This window comes from Eubalaena glacialis, chromosome 6 (assembly GCF_028564815.1).
Source record: "Eubalaena glacialis isolate mEubGla1 chromosome 6, mEubGla1.1.hap2.+ XY, whole genome shotgun sequence".
In the NCBI taxonomy this organism is placed as follows: Eukaryota; Metazoa; Chordata; class Mammalia; order Artiodactyla; family Balaenidae; genus Eubalaena; species Eubalaena glacialis.
In genome coordinates this window covers 8,349,952-8,376,601 of record NC_083721.1, presented here as the reverse complement: position 1 = coordinate 8,376,601, position 26,650 = coordinate 8,349,952, and the positions used below count along the sequence as shown (strand labels likewise).

At 38.3% G+C, this 26,650-nt stretch overlaps 1 protein-coding gene and 1 non-coding gene across 7 annotated transcripts in view; one reads left to right on the top strand and one right to left on the bottom strand.

Moving 5' to 3' along the window:
• Nucleotides 1–26,650, top strand: part of TTC3 (tetratricopeptide repeat domain 3) — a 135,558-nt gene that overhangs the window by 31,493 nt on the left and 77,415 nt on the right. For 4 of the 6 annotated variants that reach the window (XM_061193926.1, XM_061193928.1, XM_061193929.1 and 1 more), the window contains 7 exons: nt 1,834–1,888; nt 10,617–10,779; nt 11,731–11,776; nt 12,603–12,723; nt 13,281–13,344; nt 15,827–15,887; nt 18,667–18,751. In XM_061193926.1, the coding sequence (XP_061049909.1) occupies nt 1,834–1,888; nt 10,617–10,779; nt 11,731–11,776; nt 12,603–12,723; nt 13,281–13,344; nt 15,827–15,887; nt 18,667–18,751 (595 nt within the window). The remainder of the gene's footprint in view (nt 1–1,833; nt 1,889–10,616; nt 10,780–11,730; nt 11,777–12,602; nt 12,724–13,280; nt 13,345–15,826; nt 15,888–18,666; nt 18,752–26,650) is intronic. The other 2 variants (XM_061193930.1, XM_061193931.1) reach the window with 1 other exon arrangement.
• Nucleotides 6,872–6,944, bottom strand: TRNAG-CCC (transfer RNA glycine (anticodon CCC)). Its single transcript has one exon. It is a non-coding gene; the product is annotated as a tRNA-Gly (tRNA).

Sequence of the window (26,650 nt, the reverse complement as noted above, 5' to 3'; positions counted from 1 at the left end):
TTCAGGTCTGGGTCACCTGACTACCCCTAAACCTGTCGATGGAAAGGAGAGTAGGATTGCCATGATTGGTTTAAACTAATTAGGAATTATCTCTAAATCTTGTAGTAGTGAGGTAGACCCTCATGATGGAAGTCTAGTAATTAGGTAGAGGAGGGGATAGCTGCTGGGTAGATTACCAACAGTGTTTGCTTAGGGTTTAAGACATTTATTTTTTTATTTGCTTTTTAAAGATGAGACAGATCTGAGCATATTAAAAGTTGATAGGAAGTTGCACAACAATGTGAATGTACTTAATGCCACTGAACTTTACATTTGAAATGGTTCAAATGGTAAATTGTATGTTACGTACATTTTACCACAATAAAAAAAATTGATGGGATAGATTCTTGAGAAGGAATGGGTAATTTTACAGGTGAGAGAAGGGATAATTGGTATTGTAAGGATGGACAGTTATATGGCACAAGTGGAGAAATTGGCCATATAAGGAAGAAGAAGACACTTTTATTGTGAAAGAGAAAAGGCAGGGCCAGATGTGGGTTTGTCTTTAAGTTTGGTTGTAGACAATGGAGAGAGTTCTCTTTGATGTCTCTAGTTTACTCATTGAAATAGAAGCAGAGCTCATCTGCTGAGAGAAAGGGGAGTTGGAAGTTTGAGGAAAGGACGTAAGATTTGAAAGGATCATTTTACAAAGTTAGAGAATGATTTGATCTGAAATGATTGTTAACAATGTTGAAGGCCCCTTTGGGTTGTTGGAATCCTGAGTAGTAGTGCTACCTGTGTGCTCTGCTGTGTAATTTTCTCCAGCAGTACTTGGCTCCCTAGATGTAGTCATGGAGAAAGCAGGAAGCAGGGTTGATCCAGTGTTGGGTTTTGCCATAGGGCAAGATGTAAACATAGGGACAAAGAAGTATAAACAAGTTGTATGCATGGGAATATGCAATGATGAACCAACGAATCTTAAGCTAGATAAATAAGGAAGTTAAAAAAAAAAGAGAAAGTGGGTAAGTCAGTGAGTTGGGCACCCTGAGGAGATAGTAGGAATAGTTGAACAAGTAAGATAGAAGGAGCTGGGTTATGGGGGAAAGAGTGGGATGCCTGAATTAGTGATTTTGGGCTTTGAACAGTTTTGAGTGGCGATAAAGTTCCCTGGGAGGGCGGTGGTGGGCGGCTGAGCTGGGGTAGAGGAGGAGGTCATTGAATGTAAGGAAGCCAGGAAACTGAGACTAGGTGTTAGACCTTAGTACTTGACAGTTTACAAAGCACTGTGCTTTAGCATAGTATCTGAAGACAGGAAGAACACAGTTATTAGCCTCATTTTACAGAGGAGAAGGTGGCCCCAGAGAGGTTAATAACTTCTTAACAGCCCCAGTGAGAATTAGTGATGGAGTTGGACTTAATCCCCATCTCATATACCAACTTTCATGCTCTGTCCACTATAGCTTAGCCGATGTGTTGTGTGAAAGATCTGGAAGTTTTATTTTCCGAGATAAGAAGTCTTGCTGACATGCAAAAATAGTACCAAAAAAAAAACCGTATAAAGAATAACAAGAAATTAGGCATAGGTAAGATGTAAATAGTTGCGTGCAGGAAGTACTCTGGAATATTAAAAGTAGCTGTTCCTGGGTAATTGTGATTGTGACTCTGGGTGACTTTTTCCCTTTGTTTTACTTTTCTGTATTTTCCAAATTTCCTATAATAGACATATATTACGTGGATTAAAAAAATTAAAAACTAGATTATATATGGAAAATTATAGTATAAATAGATATACAATATATAATGCCTTTAGTTTGAATATTTTATTCTTTTTTTTTTTTTTTTTTTTTTTTTTAGAAATGCTCTTGGTGATGGAAAGAGAGCTATTATTCTGAAGAACAATTGGACAAAGGTAGGTATCTTTCTTATTTACATTGGACAAATAGTGCCGTACAACTTTGTGAAAAATATGTTTACAGAATGTAAATCTGTATGTCAAAATGCTGGATAAAATTATACAGAGCTCAGGAATGTGGCAGGGGAATCTTCATTTCCATGATCAGAGAGGAGATGCAGCCCAGCAGTAAGGGCCGCATGTGTCTGAGGAGAACAAGCAGCCCCCAGGGATCGTGAGCATCCCTTAATGGTTGAGGTGATGGCATCCACAAGTTCTGGATGGATTAAGGACTGGCTGTGGAAAATGAGACTTAAAACCCAGAAGGAACCGTAGGAGACTAGCTTTATAGCCGTGAGCTGGGAAAGGATTTCTTAAATAACATACATGCACAGGTCAGTGAAGGAAAAAACTCTGATGGATTCGACTATCTCAAACTTAAAAATTTCTGTATGTCAGGACACCATGAATGAAATAATTTGGGAGGAGATAGTTTGTCATATATAGAACATATATAACTGATAGGATTTATATTCAGAATATGCAGAGAACGAAGATAAATAAGAAACCCAGTAGAAAACAGGCCAATGAAATAAACAAGCATTTCAGAGATGAGGAAACCTGAATGGGCGATAGAAAAAGGTATATTCTGTTTCCTAGTAATTAAAACTGTAAAGAGATAGAAACCTAATAGAGAGAGCCTAATAGACAGCCTCCAAGCAGACCCATGTGTACACCCACAAGTGAAAAACAATGTGAAGTTGAGTCCTTCAGATTAGCAAAAGTTAGAGACCGATAGTCCTGAGTATCAGTAATGTGTTTACTAAGAGGAGCTCTCAGTAAACCAGTGGGGTGTGAATTTGTCACAACCAACTTGGAGAGCACTACGATGTGTGTATGCCGTAGTTGATTCCAGGGGTGTGTACCCCACAAACATTCTTGCATATGTGCACCTGGTGAGATGTGCAAGATTGGTCACTGTGGTATTGTTTTAATGGCACAGAACTGCAAATACCTAAGTATACATCAATAAAGCAGTGGATGAGTGTGGTTTTTTCGCCTGATCAAAGTTATTCCTAGGATCTGTCTGACCAGCCGCCTGTCTTTAACATCCGTTACTCCTCCGACCTCACTCCTGCTGCTGTCTCCCTTGTCCACTCTGTTGGCCCGTTGGCCTCCTCACTGTTCCTTACACATGCCAGGTCCACTCCCAGTTTGTACTTGCTCTTCCCTCTGCCTAGAATTAGAGTGCCTTTCCCCAGAGCCTGAGCTAGCCCTCTTAACTTCCTTTCATTGTTCACTGAAAGTTCTCTTCTCAGTGAAACCTTCCCTGACCACATTACTAAAATGCAAAAGCTGCCCCTTCCTAGACATTTGCTGTTTTTCTTTGCTTTACTTTTTTTTCCTCTTAGCGTTTATCATTATTGAACATATGATATATGTTGTTTAAGTTGTGTTGTTTTTTGTGTGTGCTCCAGTACCTTGTGAACTCCCTGAGGACAGGTTTTTTTGGTTGGTTGGTTCACTTCTGAATCTGGACTGCCTGACGAGCTGCCTGACACATAGCAAGCACTCATAGTCAGTATTTGTTGATTTAATAAATGAGTTGAATGAATGGGTTGAAATGAGTTAACTGGCTTACCAATATTTAGATTTTAAAAAGTGTTTACATATTTGTTTATAAGCCAGTGTGAATAGAATCATAGAATTTTAGAGCCCCCAAATTGTGATTCAGTTGGCCTAGGAGTGTATTAGAGTCTGGGGATTATAAAATTCTCCAGGTGGACTTCTGCCTCCAAATATTGGAGTCACTTTTAAATGCCTCAGTTATAGATGAAGAAATTGAGTCCCGGAAGGGGAAAGTGACTTTTGCAAGGTGTCATTGCAAGTAAAAGATAAAATTGAATTGAGAATCCAGCCCTGGCTGTGCTTCTGTTTGAAGGCGATGAGCTTGTTGCCATTTTCATCGTGAGTTGCTGTTGTACTTGAAACATAACCTCTGCTGATCATTTGGCAGGTGCTGTATAAATTAATTTACGGAACGAATGGATGATAGAGTTCATAATACTAAAACCTAGACCATGATACTGGTTTTCCAGGGATAACTTTTGACATTTCAATCTATTATCAACTTAGAAAAAATATACTAAAACTTTCTTTTTTTGTATTTTTTTAAATGGCTTTATTTTATCCCAGTTATTAAATAATAATTCAGCAGGGTATAATATTCTTTGCAGACGTTTGAGTCTACGTTCTTTTGACCTTTTTTTGCCACTGTTGACAAGTCTGCTATTTTTCCTTTGTAAGTAATCTTTTCTTTTCCTGGGTGTTTTAAAGATCTTCTCACTGTCTTTAACGTTTGGCAATTTCATTGCAATGTGTCTATGAGGAATTTTCTTTAAATTCATCGTAATTGGGATAGCTTGGCTTCTGAAATCCGAGAATTCATGTCTTTCAGCATTTCTGGAAAATTTTCACCCTTAATCATTTGAATATTGCCTCCTTCCCAGTTTATTCTTTCGAAACGTCCATTAGATATACACAATACATATGCTATCTTTCATATATCTTAAATTCAAAACTTTCTTAATTACATTGAGGACTTTATGTAGAATGTTTATTCCTGGCTTAACTTATCAAACATAAAATATTCACTTTTTTTTTTTAAGACTTTATTTTCTTTAGAGCAGTTTTAGGTTCACAGCAAAATTAAGAGGAAGGTCCAGAGATTTCCTGTAAATTCCCTGCCCCCATGCTTGCATAGTCTCCCCTATTATCAGCATCCCCCAACAGGGCTATACATTTGTGAAAACTGATGAACCTACGTGGACACATCATAATCACCCAAAGTCCATAGTTTGCCTTAGGGTTCACTCCCTAAGTGTTCCGTGTTTTATGGGTTTGGATAAATGTATAATGACATGTATTCCACCATTATGGTTCATACAGAGTATTTTCACTGCCCTGACATCCTCTTATCCATCCTTCCCCCCAGACTCCTGGTAACCGTTGATCTTTTTACTGTCTCCATAGTTTTACCTTTTCCAGAATGTCCTATAGTTGGAATCATACAATGTATAGCCTTCTCAGATTGGCTTCTTTCACTTAGTAATATGCAGTTAAGGTTCCTGCATGTCTTTTCATGGCTTGATAGCTATTTCTTTTTAGCACTGAAAAATATTACATTGTCTGGATATACTACAGTTTATTTATACATTCACCTACTGAAGGACATCTTGATTGTTTCCAAGGTTTGGCAATTATGAATAAAGCTGCTATAAACAGCTATGTGCAGGTTTTTGTGTGGACATACATTTTCAACTCCTTTGGGTAAATACCAAGGAGTGCGGTTGCTGTATCATATGATAAGAATACGTTTAGTTTTTTAGGAAACCGCCAAACGTTCCGAAGTGGCTACACCATTTGCACTTCCACCAGCAATGAATGAGAGTTCCTGTTGCTCCACATCCTGCCAACATTTGGCATTGTCAGTGTCCTGAATTTTGGCTGTTCTAATAGATGTGTAGTGGTATCTTATTGTTTTAATTTGCATTTCCCAGATGACATATGATGTGGAGCATCTTTTCATATGCTTATTTGCCACTGTGTATCTTTTTTTTTTTTTTCTTTTTAAATTAAAAAAAATTTTTTTGGCTGCATTGGGTCTTCGTTGCTGCGTGCGGGCTTTCTCTAGTTGTGACAAGTGGGGGCTACACTTCGTTGTGGTGCATGGGCTTCTCCTTGCGGTGGCTTCTCTTGTTGCGGAGCCTGGCACGCAGGCTCAGTAGTTGTGGCACGCGCAGCATGTGGGATCTTCCTGGACCAGGGATCAAACCCATGTCCCCTGCATTGGCAGGTGGATTCTTATCCACTGCGCCACCAGGGAAGTTCTGTGTATCTTCTTTGATGAGGTGTCTGTTAAGGTCTTTGGTTCATTTTTTAATTGGCTGTTTTCTTAGTGTTGAGTTTTAAGAGTTCTTTGTATATTTTGGATAACAGTCCTTTATCAGGTGTATTTTTTGCAAATATTTTCTCCTGGACTGGGGCTTGCCTTCTCATTTTCTTGACATTTCTTTCACAGAGCATAAGTTTTAATTTTAATTAAGTCCAGCTTATCAATGATTTCTTTCATGGATCATGCCTTTGGTGTATCTAAAAAGTCATCACCATACCCAAGATCATCTAGGTTTTCCTCTATGCTATCCTCTAAGAGTTTTAGGTCTGTGGTCTATTTTGAGTTAATTTTTGTCAAGGGCTTTAGGTCTGGATTCATTTTTTAAATTAATTAATTAATTAATTTTTATTTTTGGCTGCGTTGGGTCTTCATTGTGGCATGCGGGCTCTTCGTTGCGGCGTGTGGGCTTCTCTCTAGTTGTGGCGTGTGGGTTTTCTCTCTCTAGTTGAGGCACGCAAGCTCAGTAGTTGCGGCATGCGGGCTTAGTTGCCCCGCAGCATGTGGGTTCTTGGTTCCTCAACCAGGGATCGAACCCACGTCCCCTGCATTGGAAGGCGGATTCCTTACCACTGGACCACCAAGGAAGTCCCCGGATTCATTTTTTTGCATGTAGATGTCCAGTTCCAGTATCATTTGTTGAAAAGACTGTCTTTGCTCCATTGTATGGCCTTTGTCCTTTGTCAAAGATCAGTTGACTATATTTATGCGGGTTCACTCATTTTGTTAAATTGGGATTTTTTTGATGGTTGCAAAAGTATTTGTGTAGATGAAAAACACAACTCTTAGTAAGTATTCAGAAAATTTGGTAACTATATATTGAGGTCATTTATCATTTTATTTTACCAGAAAGGAATGCTCATTGAAGGATATTTTAAACTTCAAAAACAAAAGTAGACTGTGCAAGATGCATTCTTTACTTTTATTTATTTTTTATTTTTTAATTTTTAAATAGATATTTTAAAATAAATAAATTAATTAATTAATTTGCCTGCGTCGGGTCTTAGTTGTGGCACATGGGATCTTTAGTTGTGGCATGTGGGATCTAGTTCCCTGACCAGGGATCTAACCTGGGCCCCCTGCATTGGGAGTGCAGAGTCTTAACCACTGGACCACCAGGGAATTCGCCATTCTTTTATGAGTTCTTTTATGAATCTGAGTCTATTGAGTCATTCCTCTAGGATATAAGCCTGTATAGGAAGGTACTCTGTAGATTTCTGTGTGAGGGTGGACCATTTTTTCTTCCTTCTTTCCAGGTAGAGAAGACTGGTACAATGTCAGCTGTCGTAGACATACTTTAATTTTTTAAATGATTTATTTTTTATTTTCATTATTTTTTGTATTGAGGTATACTGATTTACAATATTATGTAAGTCTTACACATACTTTTAGGCTTAAGAGAGGGCGAGTCGTATACCAAAGAGTGAGAATTTTTACAGTATAGTCAACAGATATTTGTTGACATTTCCAAGTGCATTATCTTTTGGTGTTATACAGGATACAAACCAGTAGCCTCACAAATGTCCTCAAGAACTTTTTAATATTGAGGAGTATATTAGAATCCTTTTGTTTGGGAGTGACAAAACCTAACTTATAAGTAGAAGAGGGAATTTATTGGTTCCTGTAATTGAAAAGTCTAGGGGGTCAGCTTCAGGCATGGTCGGATCCAGATCTGTACACATTTTTCTTTCTGTTTCTCAGTGGTGCTTCCCTGTTAGCATCGTTTTTAATCTTTTTTCTCTTTTTGCTCTGTCTGTTTCATTTCACCTAGATTCTATTGCTCTGTCCTCACATTGACTGGTCTTTTTCTTCTGCTATGTCTAATCTGCCTTTATTTCCATCTAATTTATTTCTCATCTAAATGCTGTAGCAGTCACCTCTAGAATTTCAGTTTGAGTATATCTTATATATTTCATGTCTTTTCTTAATATGTTCAGTTTTTCCCTTAGCTTCTCGAACATATGAAATATATTTATAACTGTTTTAATGTCCTTGTCTACTAATTCTATCATCTGTGTCATTTCTGGATTGTTTTCAATTGATTGATTTTTTTTCTCTTCATTATAGATCACATTTTCCCGTCTTTGCGTACCTAGTAGTTTTTGATTGGATGCCAGAGATTGTGAATTTTACCTTGTTTGGTACTAATATTTTTGTATTTCTGTAAATACTTTTGAGTTTTGTTTTGGGATGCATTAAAGTTACTTGGAAACAGATTCTTTGGAGTGTTGTTTTAAGCTTTGTTGGATGATATCATAGTGGTATTTGGTCTAGGGCTAATTTTTTCTGCACAACTGAGGCAAAACTCTTTTGAGTACTCTACTTAATACTCCATGAATGACGATGTTTTCTGCATTGGTCAGTGGGAACAGGAATTATTCCTTGCCCTGTGTCAGTGCTGACTACTGTTCCCTTTTAGTCTTTCAAGTGGTTCTTTCCCTGGCTTGGGTAATTGCCCCGCATGCATGTACTGATTGATACTCAGCTGAAGACTCAAGGGAGACCCTCTGAAGATCTCTGGAGTTCTCTGTCCAGCTGTCTCCTCTCTGGTCCTCTGCCCTGTGAACTTGAGCTGCCTTGGCTTTCCTGGACTCCTGGCTCTGTCTTCACTGAGACTGTGGTCTCTCCCTGGGTTCCTTCTCCCTGTGCTATGGCTTAGAATCTCTCCTTAAGTAAGCTGGAGCAATCATAGGGCTTTCTGTGTTTCTTATCTCTCAGGGATCACTCTCTTTTGTTGCCTGATATCCAGTGTCTTGCAAACCTTCGTTTCATGTATTTTGTCCTCGTTCGTTTTAAGCAAGAGGGTATATCCAATCCCTGTTACTCCGTCTTGACCACAAGTGGTAATTAGAGCATAGGCTCTCTTGGCTTCATTTTGAAAAAGTGATATCCTAATAACTGATATCCTAGTAACTGTTTATTCTAGTGGAGAGAGAGCCTCTGTTAGTATTTATGTAGTATGACTGTGGAATGCCTCAGACTGATCCTGGTTGAGCCGTGTGCCCACCTGTGGATCAATTACTGTGACCTGGGAAGTGGTGCATTTGGATTGGCCAGTCTCCTGGGTCACAGCTATGCTTCTACCCTGCCAGCCATTGTTGAGCTGGGGGCACTAGTGGGGGCATTACTGTGTGGAGTAGGGACATGATGGCCCACACGAGGAGGGGATGCTAGTCAGATGAACTGTATATGTGATAGAGAATGAGATAATGTCAGAGAAGAGCAAAACTTCCTTTGTAATTGGGTTCAAGAAACTTTCTGAGATACCTTTAATTTAAGCTTCATTCAGACAATTTCAGCAGAGAGATCTGAATAAACTCCTTTCTCAACTGATAGAAGTTACACTGGGTTTTACAGAGTTTAGGGAAAAGGACCCAGTAAAAGATGAGAAAAGTGAGTGGAAAAGAGAAAGAAATGAAGCGTTTTCTACAAATTTAGCAGGTAAGGTTTATAATCTCTCATAATTTCCTATGCTGTGATTTTTTTTTAATGCAGTTATTTAAACTTTGAATTTGATATATGCTTAGTGGATAGAATTTTGGTCTTGTAGCGTATCTGTGAGAACTCTTTATCTTATGCCTTTGGAGGAAAAGCAGAGTTTAACCAAATGCAATCTGAATTGGGATCTTTGATCTGAGCCTAACGAGCCTGGCTAAGAAATGCCCTGGAACAGGTTGGGTTGGTGCACCAGAGTAGGATTATATACGCTCTAAACTTGCATAAACAGAGGTCCTTTGGTTGTTTCTGGCTTCTTTTAGTGAAAGTCGCATCTTTCTTAAAAGGACCACTTATTTCTGATTTCATATTTTCTCGTAGAATCAGAATGTTCTTTGTAAAATGTGTAGTAAAGAGGAAAGAGCTCTGGACCTGGGGTCCTAAGATACAAGTTCTTTGGTTTGTCTCTAAATAAATGTGGCATTAGGCCAGTTTCTAGCCTCTCTCACTTGTAAATCACTTCTTAAATGGAGATACTGTGCCTAAAATGGGAGTTTGGTTTGGGAGTAGCTACAAGAGGGGTTGGCTGACTTAGCCCCAGGTTTGGTAATATTAGCTTTCTAGATTAAAATCTTCATGCTTGATATACAAGATTTCCCAAAACGCATAAATGGGACCAGCCAGGACTATGGTTCCGTAGCAATAAAACAAACAACCTGATCAGTGGAATTAAGAGTAAATCAGTGGTTTTTGGATCTTTTCTTAAAGCCAAGAACTCTATACTTAGAGGTAAAATAATTAAAAGCTGATTAAGAAAGATGGAATTAATAGATGCACCCCTTATCTGTGCCCGTGCTCTTCAGCAGGGTTGGAAAACTACTGCACGGGCTGATTGTTCCTCCCAGCTCTAAAACCCTTTTGACTTCAGAAGTGTAGGGAGTGTAACGACTTAGAGACTATTACTGCCTAAAAGTATTTTGAAAAAAATTAAGTTTTTTATAATGCATCATTTTTATACTTAATTTGACATAAAAATAGTGTATTTCTTTCTTACGTACAGTAAAGGTTGAATTATTTTCTTTGGGGGGGGGTACAAAAATCTCTTAAGCAGAAACACTGATCTCTAGTCAGTTGTTAAAAATTATTATGAATACTATTCGTAGCTTTTCATTTAACTCATTTAGGTGACTTTATTTCCTGAGAGGTATTAACATTTTTATTTATTTTTTTTATTGATAGGATCCTAATCTAACATTTTAAGTAACTAATCAGTTTTCAAGCAAAATATTTTTTCCTTATCTATTTTCTTTAACTTAAGCATATTTTTGAGAAAAAATTGAATTTATCTTTTTGGAACAGGGTCATTATCGTTATTGTGCTGCTCTTTCTATGCTGGGGGAATATGACTGGGCCCTGCAAGCAAACATAAAAGCTCAAAAACTCTGTAAAAATGACCCTGAGGGAATCAAGGATCTAATTCAGCAGCATGTAAAGTTACAAAAACAAATAGAAGACCTGCAAGGTATTTCACCTAAGATTCTTTTGGTTACAGTCGAATTCCCTTTAAAACTTTTGAAGGTGGGTTTCTTGGATTAATGGAGGACCATAAATCAATTCTCAGATGATTTGTACTTCCTTTATGTTATTTCGGTTAACTCAGTTAAGTTTTTCATTTCTATTCATGTAGAATTTTGTTAGTATTGTATTCCAATAGGTAAAAATAAATGATTTGTACTTTTTATTTGAAACAGCAACAAATTATTATTTATTCTTCCTTAGAAAAATATACTTTCTTGAAATTTTGAATGAAGTAAAGCCTTTTGAAACAAAGTTTAAGATTTTTTTCTCCATTATTATACTTATTTCCTAAAGAAAAGGCCCTTCAATAGAGTTGTTTGATGTTTTTGCACCAAGTTTGTGGCTAATTCTGTAGCATGCTGAATGTATGTATATACATGGGTACATCATAAATTAGTGTGCAGGCTAGGAATTCCAGATTTTCATTTTACCCTTGTTTTCTCTCCTAAGTCGTTTTGCTTTCGCAGTACCTGAATGCTTTCATTCTGTGCTTTCAGCATATAGATCTTTCCTGTTATTTCTTCTTTGGGTAGTTAGTGTCTTATGAAGCTGAGCTGAGCAGTCCTATTTCACTAGCAGATGTTGTCATCCAACAGAACATGATTATAAGATTGTGAGCTCCTTGAAGACAGGTACTGTCTCTGATGGAGATTTATATATTGCTGCATCTAGTCAATGATCACATAAAATGAGATGTCAGATAAGGTTTGTGTAACATTTTGTTGACATCATTCTAAAACTAAAAACATCTAGAAGTGTAAAATTGTTTAGGTTTATTTTTCAGTTCCCTAAATTTGATATTCTTACTGTCAGCTTAAAAGAAATGTGAAAATCTTTTAAAGTATGTGTTGCCAATCCACTGATTACTATGTGTGTGTGTGATTCATTTTTGTAGGTCGAACACCAACTAGGAATCCAATTAAAGCCTTCTATGAAAGCAGGTGAGTTAATATCAGATCAGTAGCTGTTACTTGGAATGGTTTTGCTCTGAGTTTAAGAATTGCTGTTTGATGCTTTAGTAGATAATAGCAACCACAACAAAGTTGGAGATGGAAGGATGAGAAGAGGTTTTTAAAGTGTTTGTAAGATCAGGCGACCTGTGATTTGCCTGATTTGTTTTGCTTACTGTGTGGCTGAATTCTTTGCATATGTATATATCGGAGATCCATAGCCTAAGCCTATGGGAGAAGAGGCGTGAAATGTTAATTGGATGTTACTGCGCTTGAATGGCACCAGTTTAGCCACGAGGTTCCTGGCAGCAGAGAGCGGGGCTCAGTCTGTGCCTTTTACCCCTCACCTCTGTCCTGGAAACATCTGCTTCCAGCCTCCTGATGTCTTTCCAAAGGCTAAGACACTTCCGTTAGAAATAGGCAGCAGATAGACTTGAGTGTGCTCATAAGAAAACAAATAGCAGCCAGGAGTCTACGTTTTTCACTTGGCAGTTAAAATAGATTAAGCTTTTCCCACATGCTTAAATGCCTAAGATATTGAAGCTGTTAAATTTATAACAGGGAGACTTAACTTATTTTAAAATTAGAAACCAGAATACATTTCTTGAACTGTTCTTAATCTATTTGGAGTTTTTAATACCAAATTTAAAGTAATATTTATGTATGAAACCCAATCTCACAGGTAGAGATTCTTTTTGAAACACTATTACCTTGCTTTCAAGGTAAAAAGGCTTTACTTGCTGAAACCTCTTTGTTTGAAGGATAATTTTTTTAAAATAATTTTTAAAAAATGATTATTTCTTTTATTACCACTCAGGGCCTACATACCTAGTTTATCAGCACCTGCATTTAGTACTTCACTTAACTTTGTGGAGACTGAAAAAAATTCCAGAAAAACTAACCACGAAATGGCAAACGGTGGTAATCAGAATCCAAAGGTAAGCTCAGTTAAAAACTAAAATTAGAATTATTTCAAGTATAGGTAGTCTTATATTTTTACAATAATATTTTTGTGATAATGGAAACCAATACGCACCTCTAAGCCTATAGCCTGGCTCTGTGATCAGTGTCCCAGATGACCTGTGTCTGAGTTTTCCCGAACTGTAGTGTACTCAAAGCTCAGCAGGTATCACCAAGTTCACATTTATATTTCTTTCCAGGGTTTGAGGGGAAAAAAGGGAATTGGTGTTTTCGGGTTAGATATGTAGTACGCATTGAAGGGAACTTTCCCAACCTGCTGTAAAGTCCTTCTGCTGTTAATAATGAAAGTCTCAAAGAAGCTGTATTCAGTTAGGGAGAAGAGAATAAGGAAAGATGTGATAGTATTAATTCAGTATTTATTGTTCAGTAGTTATCAGTTTGTTTATTCATTTGGTAAAGCTGAGTATTTTAGGCACTTGGATAAATTCTTTGCTACTCAGTTTTATTATTTAGCTATTGAATTGTTCATGGCTGTATTTTTTTGAAAGTGTCACTAATTTTATTTTCATGGTAGGTGGCAGATGAAGCTTTGAAGGTAGATGATTGTGACTGTCATCCTGAATTTCTACCACCATCAAGTGAGTCTTTTTCCCATATGTAAATTGTTGCTGAATTAGCGTAGTGTTGCCTCAACTTCCATGCCCTAAAATTCTCACAAGCCTCACTTATATTTGCTACTGTTCTCCTTTTACTTTACAATGCTTCTGTGTTGAGAAAACATTGAATGTTTATTTGAAATCAACGCTCAGTCTTTTCATATTGTTTAATAAATTTAATTTTGGAAAACCAAATAAAGGAATGGAGAAGAAAAATGGCGCTCTTCTTGGTCTGCTAATTTCCACTAGGCCAGTGTTTCTCAACTTTTATTTCATTATCTACCCCCTGCTCCCAGAGCCTTTTTAGACACTTTTTTCCCCTAATTACCCTCCCCTCGTGAAACTTTAATATCACGGATACTGTTTATTTGTTTATGTACTGTATGTACATGTGTGCTTTATATATAAAAATGGATTTTCTTCATCTTCCAATAACCAGTTACGACTTTCTTGGGGGTGATGTCACCCCTGTTGAGAATGGATGCTTTAGCCTAATACTAGTTTATTTAAATTGTATGTGCTTAGTGCATATGTTTATTTATGCATCTAGAAAATATGCAGACACACAGCCAGACCTTGTCTACTTGGCATCTTTGGGAAATGAAGGGTTCCAGAGAAGTGGATACTCATGCCTCGTTTATTTCTCAGTCTCCGTTTATACTCCCAGCTTTTTTTTTTTTTTTTTTAATTAATTAATTAATTTATTTATTCTTGGCTGTGTTGGGTCTTTGTTTCTGTGCGAGGGCTTTCTCCAGTTGCGGCGAGCGGGGGCCACTCTTCATCGCGGTGCGCGGGCCTCTCACTATCGCGGCCTCTCTTGTTGCGGAGCACAGGCTCCAGACGCGCAGGCTCAGTAGCTGTGGCTCACGGGCCCAGTCGCTCCGCGGCATGTGGGATCCTCCCAGACCAGGGCTCGAACCCGCGTCCCCTGCATTGGCAGGCAGACTCTCAACCACTGCGCCACCAGGGAAGCCCACTCCCAGCTTTTGAGAGAAATCGTCCTAAGTGGGTTATTCTTCTCTGCCTTTTAAAACAGAGTTTGAGAGAATTCAGCAAGTCCAGGTTGTTGTTAAACACACAGGTTACTTACCTCAAGCTTTCACGTGCTCCTCTCAGAGCTGCTCTGGTGATTGTTGACCTTCTAGTTAGTGATCCCGTTGCTCTCTTTTCCTGCCACTTGTTTTTTGGTTCATTTGTTTATTTTTTTCAGTGTTTTTACTCCTGGCAGCCATTTCTGTCTTTTACTTCCTGCAGCTCTATCTTCTCTTAGGCTCCAGTGCTGCTCCACTTAACTACTGGTTAGCACTTCAGCACAGTTACAAAGAGGGGGAAACGCAGGTGTTTGTCTTACCTGATGTGACTTCATAGCATGTGAAAAATCTTTGAGAATAAAACCGTGTTTTTGAAAACAGCTTTTAATTTATTGGTATTTCTTAGACCATTATTATCAGATAGCACATTTAAATAATTTAAATACCATCCATACTTCCACATCTATATTCAGTCAAAGAAATTGAGGTCCCAGGGTTAGATTAAATAGTTTTGCCCTAGGTCACACAGTAGAAATCAAACTAGAACTCTTCTTTCTTTCTAGAAGCCTCTTTTTTCTGAGGCCATCAGAGCTCAGGCTCTCATCCCCTCCCTAATACGTAGTCTCTGACTTGCCTCTGCCATCTCTCCCAAAGCTTCCCTCAGAGACACCCGGTCCCTACTGCTGTGCTCTCTTCTACACAGCTTTGCACGTGTGGCTCCCCTGCCCCAAAGCGTACAGTGGCTCTCTCCTCCTTTCAGTGGGATGAAGGCTGAACTCGCAGAGCTGGGGAGTCAGAAGCCCTGGGCCTGCAAACACTCATACCAACCTGCCTGGCTTGCAGCCCCTTTCAACCTATCCTTACTTAACTCGCCCAGTCACACAGGTTTACTTAGTGTTTCTTAAAATAAAACTTCATTTGGCCCATTCTTTGCAAATCCTACTTGTTCCTTAAAACTAAATACAAATGCTGCATCCCCACTAAGGCGTTTCCCAGCCACTCCAGCTTAAGTGATTTTTCCCTTCTAGGAGTTACAAGAGCAGTTACTATGGAATAAATATTTCAGTAACAATGCATCTTCTTTTCTTCTTAATGGGGATTGTTATTTAATTGGTGAAGTGACTGTCTTTTCTTCCCATCTGATTGTAAACTACCTGAGAACAGGAACTACAGCCTATATCTCTTCTATATCTACTATAGGACTAAATGATAATCATCATTATAATTTATCTTTATAATAATTTTATAGCATACATAGAGAAACATCATCAGTAGCTTCTTTTTTTTTGGCTTACCTGTTTATAGTTAGACTCACATACTGTGTTGCCTCCTTTGCTTTCTTATTCCAATTTACATTTTAAAAAAATGTTTTACTTTCAAGTTTGTAGATTTTTATGTACAGATTTCAGGAACAAATACTTTTGTATTCGCAGGTCAGCCTCCAAAATATAAAGGAAAACAAAAATCCCGAAACAATGAATTGGAGAAGTTCAGGTATGTTTTTTAATGTAAGGGTTTTTGTTTGTTTGTTTTGTTTCGTTTCTGTAATGCCCTCCTCCCAAGAAAAAAGTAAAAGGAAAAATATATCTCTTTCTAGTAGTAGCTACCTTTACATATGTGTACTATGATAAGTACTAAAAATCCCTTTCAGATGGCACGGCATGTCTTTATTAGGAGAGGGTCATTTTTGGCTAAAGGAGTATTAATCCTGGATGTTAATACTGATTTCTGAAAGTCATATAATATGAGATATATCAGTATTAATTTTTTAAAATTCCAAAATACAGGCTCATAAGAGGAAAAAAGATTCAGATAAGTATAAAGTGAAAACTTAGTCTCCTTCCCTGTTTGCTTTATTTCCCCTCTCTCTGACTCCCTTCTCTAGTGCCTTGCTTTAGAAACTTGCTGGTAGCAATTTCTTGGCCATCTGGGAACTTAACTTTGCATACACTGGCGTGGCTGTTTGTATATTCATAGGCAAGGATTTACTAATGAACCGACCACTTACAAAATTCGTTCTACCAAACATCCCCCCCAAATTAGCAGTGAGAACTCTTGCCACCAATCTTTAGAGTTAATCCCCCGTTAGCTACAAAGATATAAATTGATTGCAAAGTGAAATTGTAAATCTTATAACAGATACAGAAATTCATGAAATCAGTGAAAGTGGTGCTGGAGAAACTGCAAAGCCATTTTTGCCACAGTTCCACTAGTTTTCAGTTTTCTCTTCATTTCTTAAGACTGATTCCTTGGTAGGTGCTTAAAGGAGAATGATTTGAATATCAAAGCACTAAGAGAAATTAGTAAAGCCCTATTTTTTAAAAATGACCATTTTTTGATGGTGCCTCAAAAGTTAAATACAAAGCAAGGCCATAGTGCCTTTTGTTGTTCAGTTATTCGTTGGAAAAGTCCTGAGTCTTCCTCCTTGCCCCGCTTCCCTCATCATAAAAGGAAACCAAAACCCAATACATGCTCATTCTTTGAATGCACAGTTATAACTTTAACCTGTTGTGTTAAAGATAAATTTATTTTCCTGATATTTTGTTTCTGTTTTCAAACTGAATGCTCTTGTTGATTATGTCTACTTCATGAGGTTATTTAACAATTAAATGGGACAACCACATAAAATACTTAGAGCCCTGGAACATGGTAAATGCTCAATACACTTGAACTATCATTATTGTTAACACTATAGTTTTCACTGTTGTTGGAACTCTTCTGGCCTACAGCTTGCTTTTATCTCTTTCAAAATGCCTTGACTACCTTTCCATATCAGACCATGGAGATCTATATCCTTCATTTTCATGGCTGCAGGATATTTCCTAGTATAGATGTGTGTGAAGGAGAAATTTCTAGAGTGGAACTGCTGTCAAAGGGGATGTGTAATTTTAACTTTATCAAGATACTGCCAAATTCTCCTCTCAAAAAATGAGCAGTGTTCACACTCCTACTAAGCTATGAGAGGGTGTGGTATAATAAAGATATTTATATATTCGGTCTATGTCCCCAGTTCCTGGCACAGGGCTCCTAGGACCCTTGGAATTTCCTGAGTGATGAGAGAGTCTTTCGTTATTTATAACGAGCCCCTTCCTCTCTACTTGAGTTTATACTAATAAAGTGACCCAAGGCTGGGTCCCTACCTCAGGATTGAGGCTGATCACCAGAAAGATAAAGTGTGTGATTGGTTGGAACTTCTCAGCCCCACCCCCGATCTTTGGGGAGAAGAAGGGAGCAAGAAATTGAGTTTAGTCACCAATGTCCAGTAATTAAATCATTGATGCCTGTGTAATGAAACGTCAGTAAGAACCTCTAAACGTAGGGGCTCAGGGAGCTTCTGGTTGGTGAATACATCGAGATGCTGGGGAGCTGGTGCACTCTGGGAGTGTGTGAAAGCTCTGAGGCACCCCCTTCCCCTACACCTTCCCATGCATCTTTTCCACTGAGCTGCTCCTGACTTACATCCTTTACAATAAACTGGTAATGGTAAGTAAAGCGCTTTCCTGAGTTCTGTGAGTTGTCCTAGGGAATAGTTGAACCCAAGGGGTAGTCACGGGAACCCCTGAATTTGTAGTTGGCAGGGCAGAAGTATGGGTAGCCTGGGTAGCCCATTGTGGCTGAAGTGAGGGCAGTCTTGTGGGACTGAGCCTTTAACCTGTGGGGCCTGAGTTCTTAACTCCAGAGTTGGTGTCAGAATTGAATTGTTGGACACTCAGTTGGTGTTGGAGAATCGGTGTGGAAAAATGACAGGTATGTGGTGTCAGCAACCCACACATGTGGTGTCAGAAAACACCACCTGGAGTACCTGAATCTTCCTTACCCTCACCAGCATTGGGGGTCAGACTTTCTGAAAAGGTTATATCTTATTCACAGATTTTCATATGAGATGGATCATCTTTGCAGTGTTTTGGGGCACATTTCTTGTTTCATGACTTTGTTGTTATTGATGACTTTAGATTTGTAATAACTTTAGGTAATCAGTGTAAATCCCCCAATTTCTTTCTTTCTTTTTTTTTTTTCTTAAAGCTGTTCTTTTATAACATCTGAATAATCAGTTCATCTGGTCCCCTTTCCCCAGGAAATTTATAGGGATTTTTATTGGATTTAGAAATTAATTTGGAGAGAATTGGCATCTTGGTAATATTTCTATTTAGGAACTTGTGACTCTCCATTTACTAAGTGTTTAAAATGACCTTCAGTAAATATTTTTTTCTTTATATAATAAGCAGGATTGTTTTATTTTAAAATAATTCAAAACAGTGCTTTTCTCTTTTAGTTCTGGTTCACAAGGGAGTTTACCAGTAGATTTGAAAAACATCTTGGAGAAACAGTTTTCTAAATCCTCCAGAGCTGCACACCAGGTAAAGGCAAAGGCTTTTCTAATGGAAAAGCAAACTCTTTGAACATAACATTTTTCACATGAATTAAGTCTAATCGTGTACATCTCTAAAGTTTTTTTTTAATAATTTTAGTTATGAACATATAATTTAATAGGTGATTGCTAAGAAACCAAATCATCACTAATTTATGTTTTAATTTGGTAAGTGTGTGAACCAGAGATTTAACTAATGGTTAATACTGAATACAAAATTGTTTGTTTCCCATAGATTTAAAAGGAAGAAGCAAGTCTTCCCAAAGTGTTAACTTTTAAGTTAGATATTTCAAGAAGGTTTAAATCATTTTAAAAGGTTTAAGCACCTGCGGTTTTATTACACCTACTATAGAACCATTAAAGAGCAAACTTTTTATTCTTTGAATGATTTATCATATAACTTTCTATATAAAATTCTGTAGTATTTGGTAAGTAATGAAAAATGTACATCAAGGGGGAAGAGATGAATAGGCACAGCACAGAGGATTTTTAGGGCTGTGAAAATCCTCTGTATGATAGTATAAATGATAGATAGAGTCATTATACATTCGTCCGAACCTATGGAATGTACAACATGAAGAGTGAACCATAGGGTTCATAGGTAAACTATGGACTTTGGGTGATTATGATGTGTCAGTGTAGGTTAATCCTTGGTTAAAAAAAAAAAAAAAGCACCCCCCCCGCCCCCCCCCCCCCCCCCCACACACACCCTGTGTATGTATATTGGGTTGGCCAAAAGGTTCGTTGGTTTTTTTTTTTTTTTTAATTAATTTATTTTTTTGGCTGCGTTGGGTCTTCGTTGCTGCGCCTGGGCTTTCTCTAGTTGCGGCCAGCGGGGGCTGCTCTTCATTGTGGTGCGCAGGCTTCTCATTGCAGTGGCTTCTGTTGCTAGGGAGCACGGGCTCTAGGCTTGCAGGCTTCAGTAGTTGAGGCTCACGAGCTCAGTAGTTGTGGCTCACGGGCTCTAGAGCGCAGGCTCAGTAGTTGTGGCGCATGGGCTTAGTTCCGTGGCATGTGGGATCTTCCTGGACCAGGGCTCGAACCCAGGTCCCCTGCATTGGCAGGCGGCTTCTTAACCACTGCACCACCAGGGAAGTCCCTCATTTGGTTTTTTAGGTAAGATGACTCTAGTAACACTTAGTTGTCTTTAACTTCATTCGAAACAGTTTTGATTGTATGTGACAGCTGTCATATCAGTGTGCATTTAAAAAAAAGCTTTTCAAAATTGGTGAATTTTTGTGTAACCATTTTAATATTGAAGATGGAAGAAAAAAGCAACATTTTCAACATATTACGCTTTATTATTTCAAGAAAGGTAAAAACACAACTGAAACGCAAAAAAGATCTGTGCAGTGTATGGCGAAGGTGCTGTGACTGAGCGAACGTGTCAAAGGTGGTTTGTGAAGTTTCGTGCTGGAGGTTTCTCGTTGGACGATGCTCCAGGGTCGGGTAGACCAGTTGAAGTTGATAGCGATCAAGTTGAGACATTAATTGAGAACAGTCAACGTTATACCACATGGGAGATAGCTGACATACTGAAAATATCCAGATCAAGCGTCGAAAATCATTTGCTCCAGCTTGGTTATTTTCATTTCTTTGATGTTTGGGTTCCACATAAGTTAAGCGAAAAACACCTTCTTGACCATATTTCCGCATATGATTTTCTACTAAAACGTAATGAAAACATTCTGTTTTTAAAACAAATTATGATTGGCAATGAAAAGTGGATGCTGTACAGTAATGTGGAACGGAAGAGATCGTGGGGCAAGCGAAATGAACCACCACCAACCACACCAAAGGCTGGTCTTCCTCCAAAGAAGGTGATGTTGTGCATATGGTGGAATTGGAAGGTAGTCCTCTATTATGAGCTCCTTCTGGAAAACCAAACGATTAATTCCTACAAGTACTGCTCCCAGTTAGACCAACTGAAAGCAGCACTCGATGAAAAGTGTCCAGAATTAGTCAACAGAAAATGCATAATCTTCCATCAAGATAACGCAAGACCGCATGTTTCTTTGATGACCAGGCAAAAACTGTTAGAGCTTGGCTGGGAAGTTTTGATTCATCTGCCATATTCTCCAGACATTGCACTTTTGGATTTCCGTTTACTTTGGTCTTTACAAAATTCTCTTAATGGAAAAAATTTCAATTCCCTGGAAGACTGTAAAAGGCACCTGGAATAGTTCTTTGCTCAAAAAGATAAAAAGTTTTGGGAAGATGGAATTATGAGGTTGCCTGAAAAATGGCAGAAGGTAGTGGAACAAAACGGTGAATATGTTGTTCAATAAAGTTCATGGTGAAAATGAAAAATGTCTTTCCTTTTTACTTAAAAACCGAAGGAACTTTTTTGCCAACCCAATATACCATTCTGAGGAGTGATTTTGACGATGGGGGAAGCTATTCATGTAAGGGGCAAAGGGGTATATGGAAATCTCTGTACTTCCCTCTCAATAAAAAAATACAAGGGATACAACTTTGATATTACTTTGAAGGAAATTTATCAAGCTAAATGTATGTATTAAAGGAATAAAGACTTTTAGATTAGTGGTGCATTCATTCCAAGAGCAAGGAAAAAAACCCAAAGAAAGTAGAAGGAAATAACAAAGTAGAAAATAGTGAAGGAGATTGATTCAAGATAGCGGAGTAGAAGGACATGCTCTCACTCCCTCTTGCGAGAGCACCGGAATCACAACTAACTGCTGAACAGTCATTGATGGGAAGACACTGGAACTCACCAAAAAAGATACCCACATCCAAAGACAAAGGAGAAGCCACAGTGAGACGGTAGGAAGGGTGCAATCACGATAAAATCGAATCCCATAACTGCTGGGTGGGTGACTCACAGACTGGAGAACACTTATACCACAGAAGTCCACCCACTGGAGTGAAGGTTCTGAGCCCCACGTCAGGCTTCCCAACATGGGGGTCTGGCAACGGGAGGAGGAATTCCTAGAGAATCAGACTTTGAAGGCTAGCGGGATTTGATTACAGCACTTCGACAGGACTGGGGGAAACAGAGATTCCACTCTTGGAGGGCACACACAAAGTAGTGTGTGCATCAGGACCCAGGGGAAGGAGCAGTGACCTCGTAGGAGACTGAACCAGACCTACCTGCTGGTGTTGGAGGGTCTCCTGCAGAGGCAGGGGGTGGCTGTGGCTCACCGTGGGGACAAGGACACTGGTAGTAGAAGTTCTGGGAAGTACTCCTTGGCATGAGCCCTCCCAGAGTCCTCCATTAGCCCCACCAAAGAGCCCGGGTAGGCTCCATTGTTGGGTCACCTCAGGCCAAACAACCAACAGGGAGGGAACCCAGCCCCACCCATCAGCAGACAAGCGGATTAAAGTTTTACTGAGCTCTGCCCACCAGAGCAACAGCCAGCTCTACCCACCACCAGTCCCTCCCATCAGGAAACTTGCACAAGCCTCTTAGATAGCCTCATCCAAGAGAGGGCAGACAGCAGATGCAAGAACTACAATCCTGCAGCCTGTGGAACAAAAACTACAGTCACAGAAAGACAGACAAGATGAAAAGGCAGAGGGCTATGTACCAGATGAAGGAACAAGATAAAACCCCAGAAAAACAACTAAATGAAGTGGAGACAGGCAACCTTCCAGAAAAAGAATTCAGAATAATGATAGTGAAGATGATCCAGGACCTCGGAAAAAGAATGGAGGCAAAGATCGAGAAGATGCAAGAAATGTTTAACAGAGACTTAGAAGAAGAATTAAAGAACAAACAAACAGAGAAGAACAATACAATAACTGAAATGAAAACTACACTAGAAGGAATCAATAGCAGAATAACTGAGGCAGAAGAACAGATAAGTGACCTGGAAGACAGAATGGTGGAATTCACTGCTGTGGAACAGAATAAAGAAAAAAGAATGAAAAGAAATGAAGACAACCTAGGAGACCTCTGGGACAACATTAAACGCAGCAACATTTGCATTATAAGGGTCCCAGAAGAAGAAGAGAGAGAGAAGGGACCTAAGAAAATATTTGAAAAGATTATAGTTGAAAACTTCCCTAACATGGGAAAGGAAATAGCCACCCAAGTCCAGGAAGTGCAGAGAGTCCCAGGCAGGATAAACCCAAGGAGAAACACGCCGAGGCACGTAGTAATCAAACTGACAAAAATTAAAGACAAAGAAAAATTATTGAAAGCAGCAAGGGAAAAATGACAAATAACATACAAGGGAACTCCCATAAGGTTAACAGCTGATTTCTCACAGAAACTGTACAAGCCAGAAGGGAGTGGCATGACACATTTAAAGTGATGAAAGGGAAGAACGTACAACCAAGATTACTCTACCTGGCAAGGATCTCTTTCAGATTTGATGGAGAAATCAAAAGCTTTACAGACAAGCAAAAGCTGGGAGAATTCAGCACCACCAAACCAGCTCTACAACAAATGCTAAAGGAACTTCTCTAAGTGGGAAACACAAGAGAAGAAAAGGACCTACAAAAACAAACCCAAAACACTTAAGAAAATGGTCATAGGAACATACATATCGATAATTACCTTAAACGTGAATGGATTAAATGCTCCAACCAAAAGACACAGGCTTGCTGAATGGATACAAAAACAAGACCCATGTATATGCTGTCTACAGGAGACCCACTTCAGACCTAGGGACACATACAGACTGAAAGTGAGGGGATGGAAAAAGATATTCCATGCATATGGAAATCAAAAGAAAGCTGGAGTAGCAATACTCATAGCAGATAAAATAGACTTTAAAATAAAGAATGTTACAAGAGACAAGGAAGGACACTACATAATGATCAAGGGATCAATCCAAGAAGAAGATATAACAATTATAAATATATATGCACCCAACATAGGAGCACCTCAACACATAAGGCAACTGCTAGCAATTATAAAAGAGGAAATCGACAGTAACACAGTAATAGTGGGGGACTTTAACACCTCACTTACACCAATGGACAGATCATCCAAACAGAAAATTAATAAGGAAACACGAGCTTTAAATGACACAATAGACCAGAGAGACTTAATTGATATTTATAGCACATTCCATCCAAAAACAGCAGATTACACTTTCTTCTCAAGTGCGCACAGAACATTCTCCAGGATAGATCACATCTTGGGTCACAAATCAAGCCTCAGTAAATTTAGGAAAACTAAAATCATATCAAGCATCTTTTCTGCCCACAACGCTATGAGATTAGAAATGAATTACAGGGAAAAAAATGTAAAAAACACAAACACATGGAGGCTAAACACTACATTACTAAATAACCAAGAGATCACTGAAGAAATCAAAGAGGAAATCAAAAAATACCTAGAGACAAATGACAATGCAAACACGATGATCCAAAACCTATGGGATGCAGCAAAAGCAGTTCTAAGAGGGAAGTTTATAGCAATACAATCCTAACTCAAGAAACAACAAACATCTCAAATAAACAATCTAACCTTACACCTAAAAGAACTAGAGAAAGAAGAACAAACAAAACCCAAAGTTAGCAGAAGGAAAGAAATCATAAAGATCAGAGCAGAAATAAATGAAATAGAAACAAAGAAAACAATAGCAAAGATCAGTAAAACTAAAAGCTGGTTCTTTGAGAAGATAAACGAAATTGATAAACCATTAGCCAGACTCATCAAGAAAAAGAGGGAGAGGACTCAAATCAGTAAAATTAGAAATGAAAAAGGAGAAGTTACAACAGACACCGCAGAAATACAAAGCATCCTAAGAGACTACTACAGGCAACTCCATGGCAATAAAATGGACAACCTGGAAGAAATGGACCAATTCTTAGAAAGGTATCTCCTTCCAACACTGAACCAGCAAGAAATAGAAAATATGGACAGACCAATCACAAGTAATGAAATTGAAACTGTGATTACAAATCTTTCAACAAACAAAAGTCCAGGACCAGATGGCTTCACAGGTGAATTCTATCAACCATTTAGAGAAGAGCTAACACCCATCCTTCTCAAACTCTTCCAAAAAATTGCAGAGGAAGGAACACTCCCAAACTCATCTGTGAGGCCACCATCACCCTGATATGAAAACCAGACAAAGATACTACAAAAAAAAGAAAATTACAGACCAATATCGCTGATGAATATAGATGCAAAAATCCTTAACAAAATACTAGCAGACAGAATCCAGCAACACATTAAAAGGATCATACACCATGATCAAGTGGGATTTATCCCAGGGATGCAAGGATTCTTCAATATATGCAAATCAATCAATGTGATACACCATATTAACAAACTGAAGAAGAAAAACCATATGATCATCTCAATAGAGGCAGAGAAAGCTTTTGACACAATTCAATACCCATTTATGATAAAAACTCTCCAGAAAGTGGGCATAGAGGGAACCTACCTCAACATAATAAAGGCTATATACGACAAACCCACAGCAAAAACCATTCTCAATGGTGAAAAACTGAAAGCATTTCCTCTAAGATCAGGAACAAGACAAGGATGTCCTCTCTCACCACTATTATTCAACATAGTTTTGGAAGTTCTAGCCGTGGCAATCAGAGAAGAAAAAGAAATAAAAGGAATACAAATTGGAAAGGAAGAAATAAAACTGTCACTGTTTGCAGATGGCATGATACTACTATACATAGAGAATCCTAAAGATGCCACCAGAAAACTACTAGAGCTAATCAATGAATCTGGTAAAGTTGCAGGATACAAAATTAATGCACAGAAATCTCTTGCATTCCTATACACTAATGATGAAAAATCTGAAAGAGAAATTAAGGAAACACTCCCATTTACCATTGCAACAAAAAGAATAAAATACCTATGAATAAACCTACCTGGGGAGACAAAAGACCTGTGTGCACAAAACTATAAGACGCTGATGAAAGAAATTAAATATGATACAAACAGATGGAGAGATATATCATGTTCTTGGATTGGAAGAATCAATATTGTGAAAAGGACTATACTACCCAAAGCAATCTGCAGATTCAATGCAATCCCTATCAAATTACCAATGGCATTTTTTACAGAACTAGAACAAAAAAATCTTAAAATTTGTATGGAGACATAAAAGGCCCCGAATAGCCAAAGCAGTCTTGAGGGAAAAAAACGGAGCTGGAGGAATCAGACTCCCTGACTTCAGACTATACTACAAAGCTACAGTAATCAAGACAATATGGTACTGGCACAAAAACAGAAATATAGATCAATGGAACAGGATAGAAAGCCCAGAGATAAACCCATGCACCTATGGTCAACTTATCTATGGCAAAGGAGGCAAGCATATACAATGCAGAAAAGGCAGTCTCTTCAATAAGTGGTGCTGGGAAAACTGGACAGCTACATGTAAAAGAATGAAATTAGAACACTCCCTAACACCATACACAAAAATAAACTCAAAATGGATTCAAGACCTAAATGTAAGACTGAACACTATAATACTCTTAGAGGAAAACATAGGAAGAACACTCTTTGACTTAAATCACAGCAAGATCTTTTTTGATCCACCTCCTAGAGAAATTGAAATAAAAGCAAAAATAAACAAATGGGACCTAATGAAACTTAAAATCTTTTGCACAGCAAAGGAAACCATAAACAAGACGAAAAGACAACCCTCAGAATGGGAGAAAATATTTGCAAATGAAGCAACTGACAAAGGATTAATCTCCAAAATTTACAAGCAGCTCAATATTAAAAAAACAAACAACCCAATCCAAAAATGGGCAGAAGACCTGAACAGACATTTCTCCAAAGAAGATATACAGATGGCCAAGAAGCACATGAAAAGCTGCTTAACATCACTAATTATTAGAGAAATGCAAATCAAAACTACAATGAGGTATCACCTCACACCAGTTAGAATGGGCGTCATTAGAAAATCTACAAACAGCAAATGCTGGAGAGGGTGTGGAG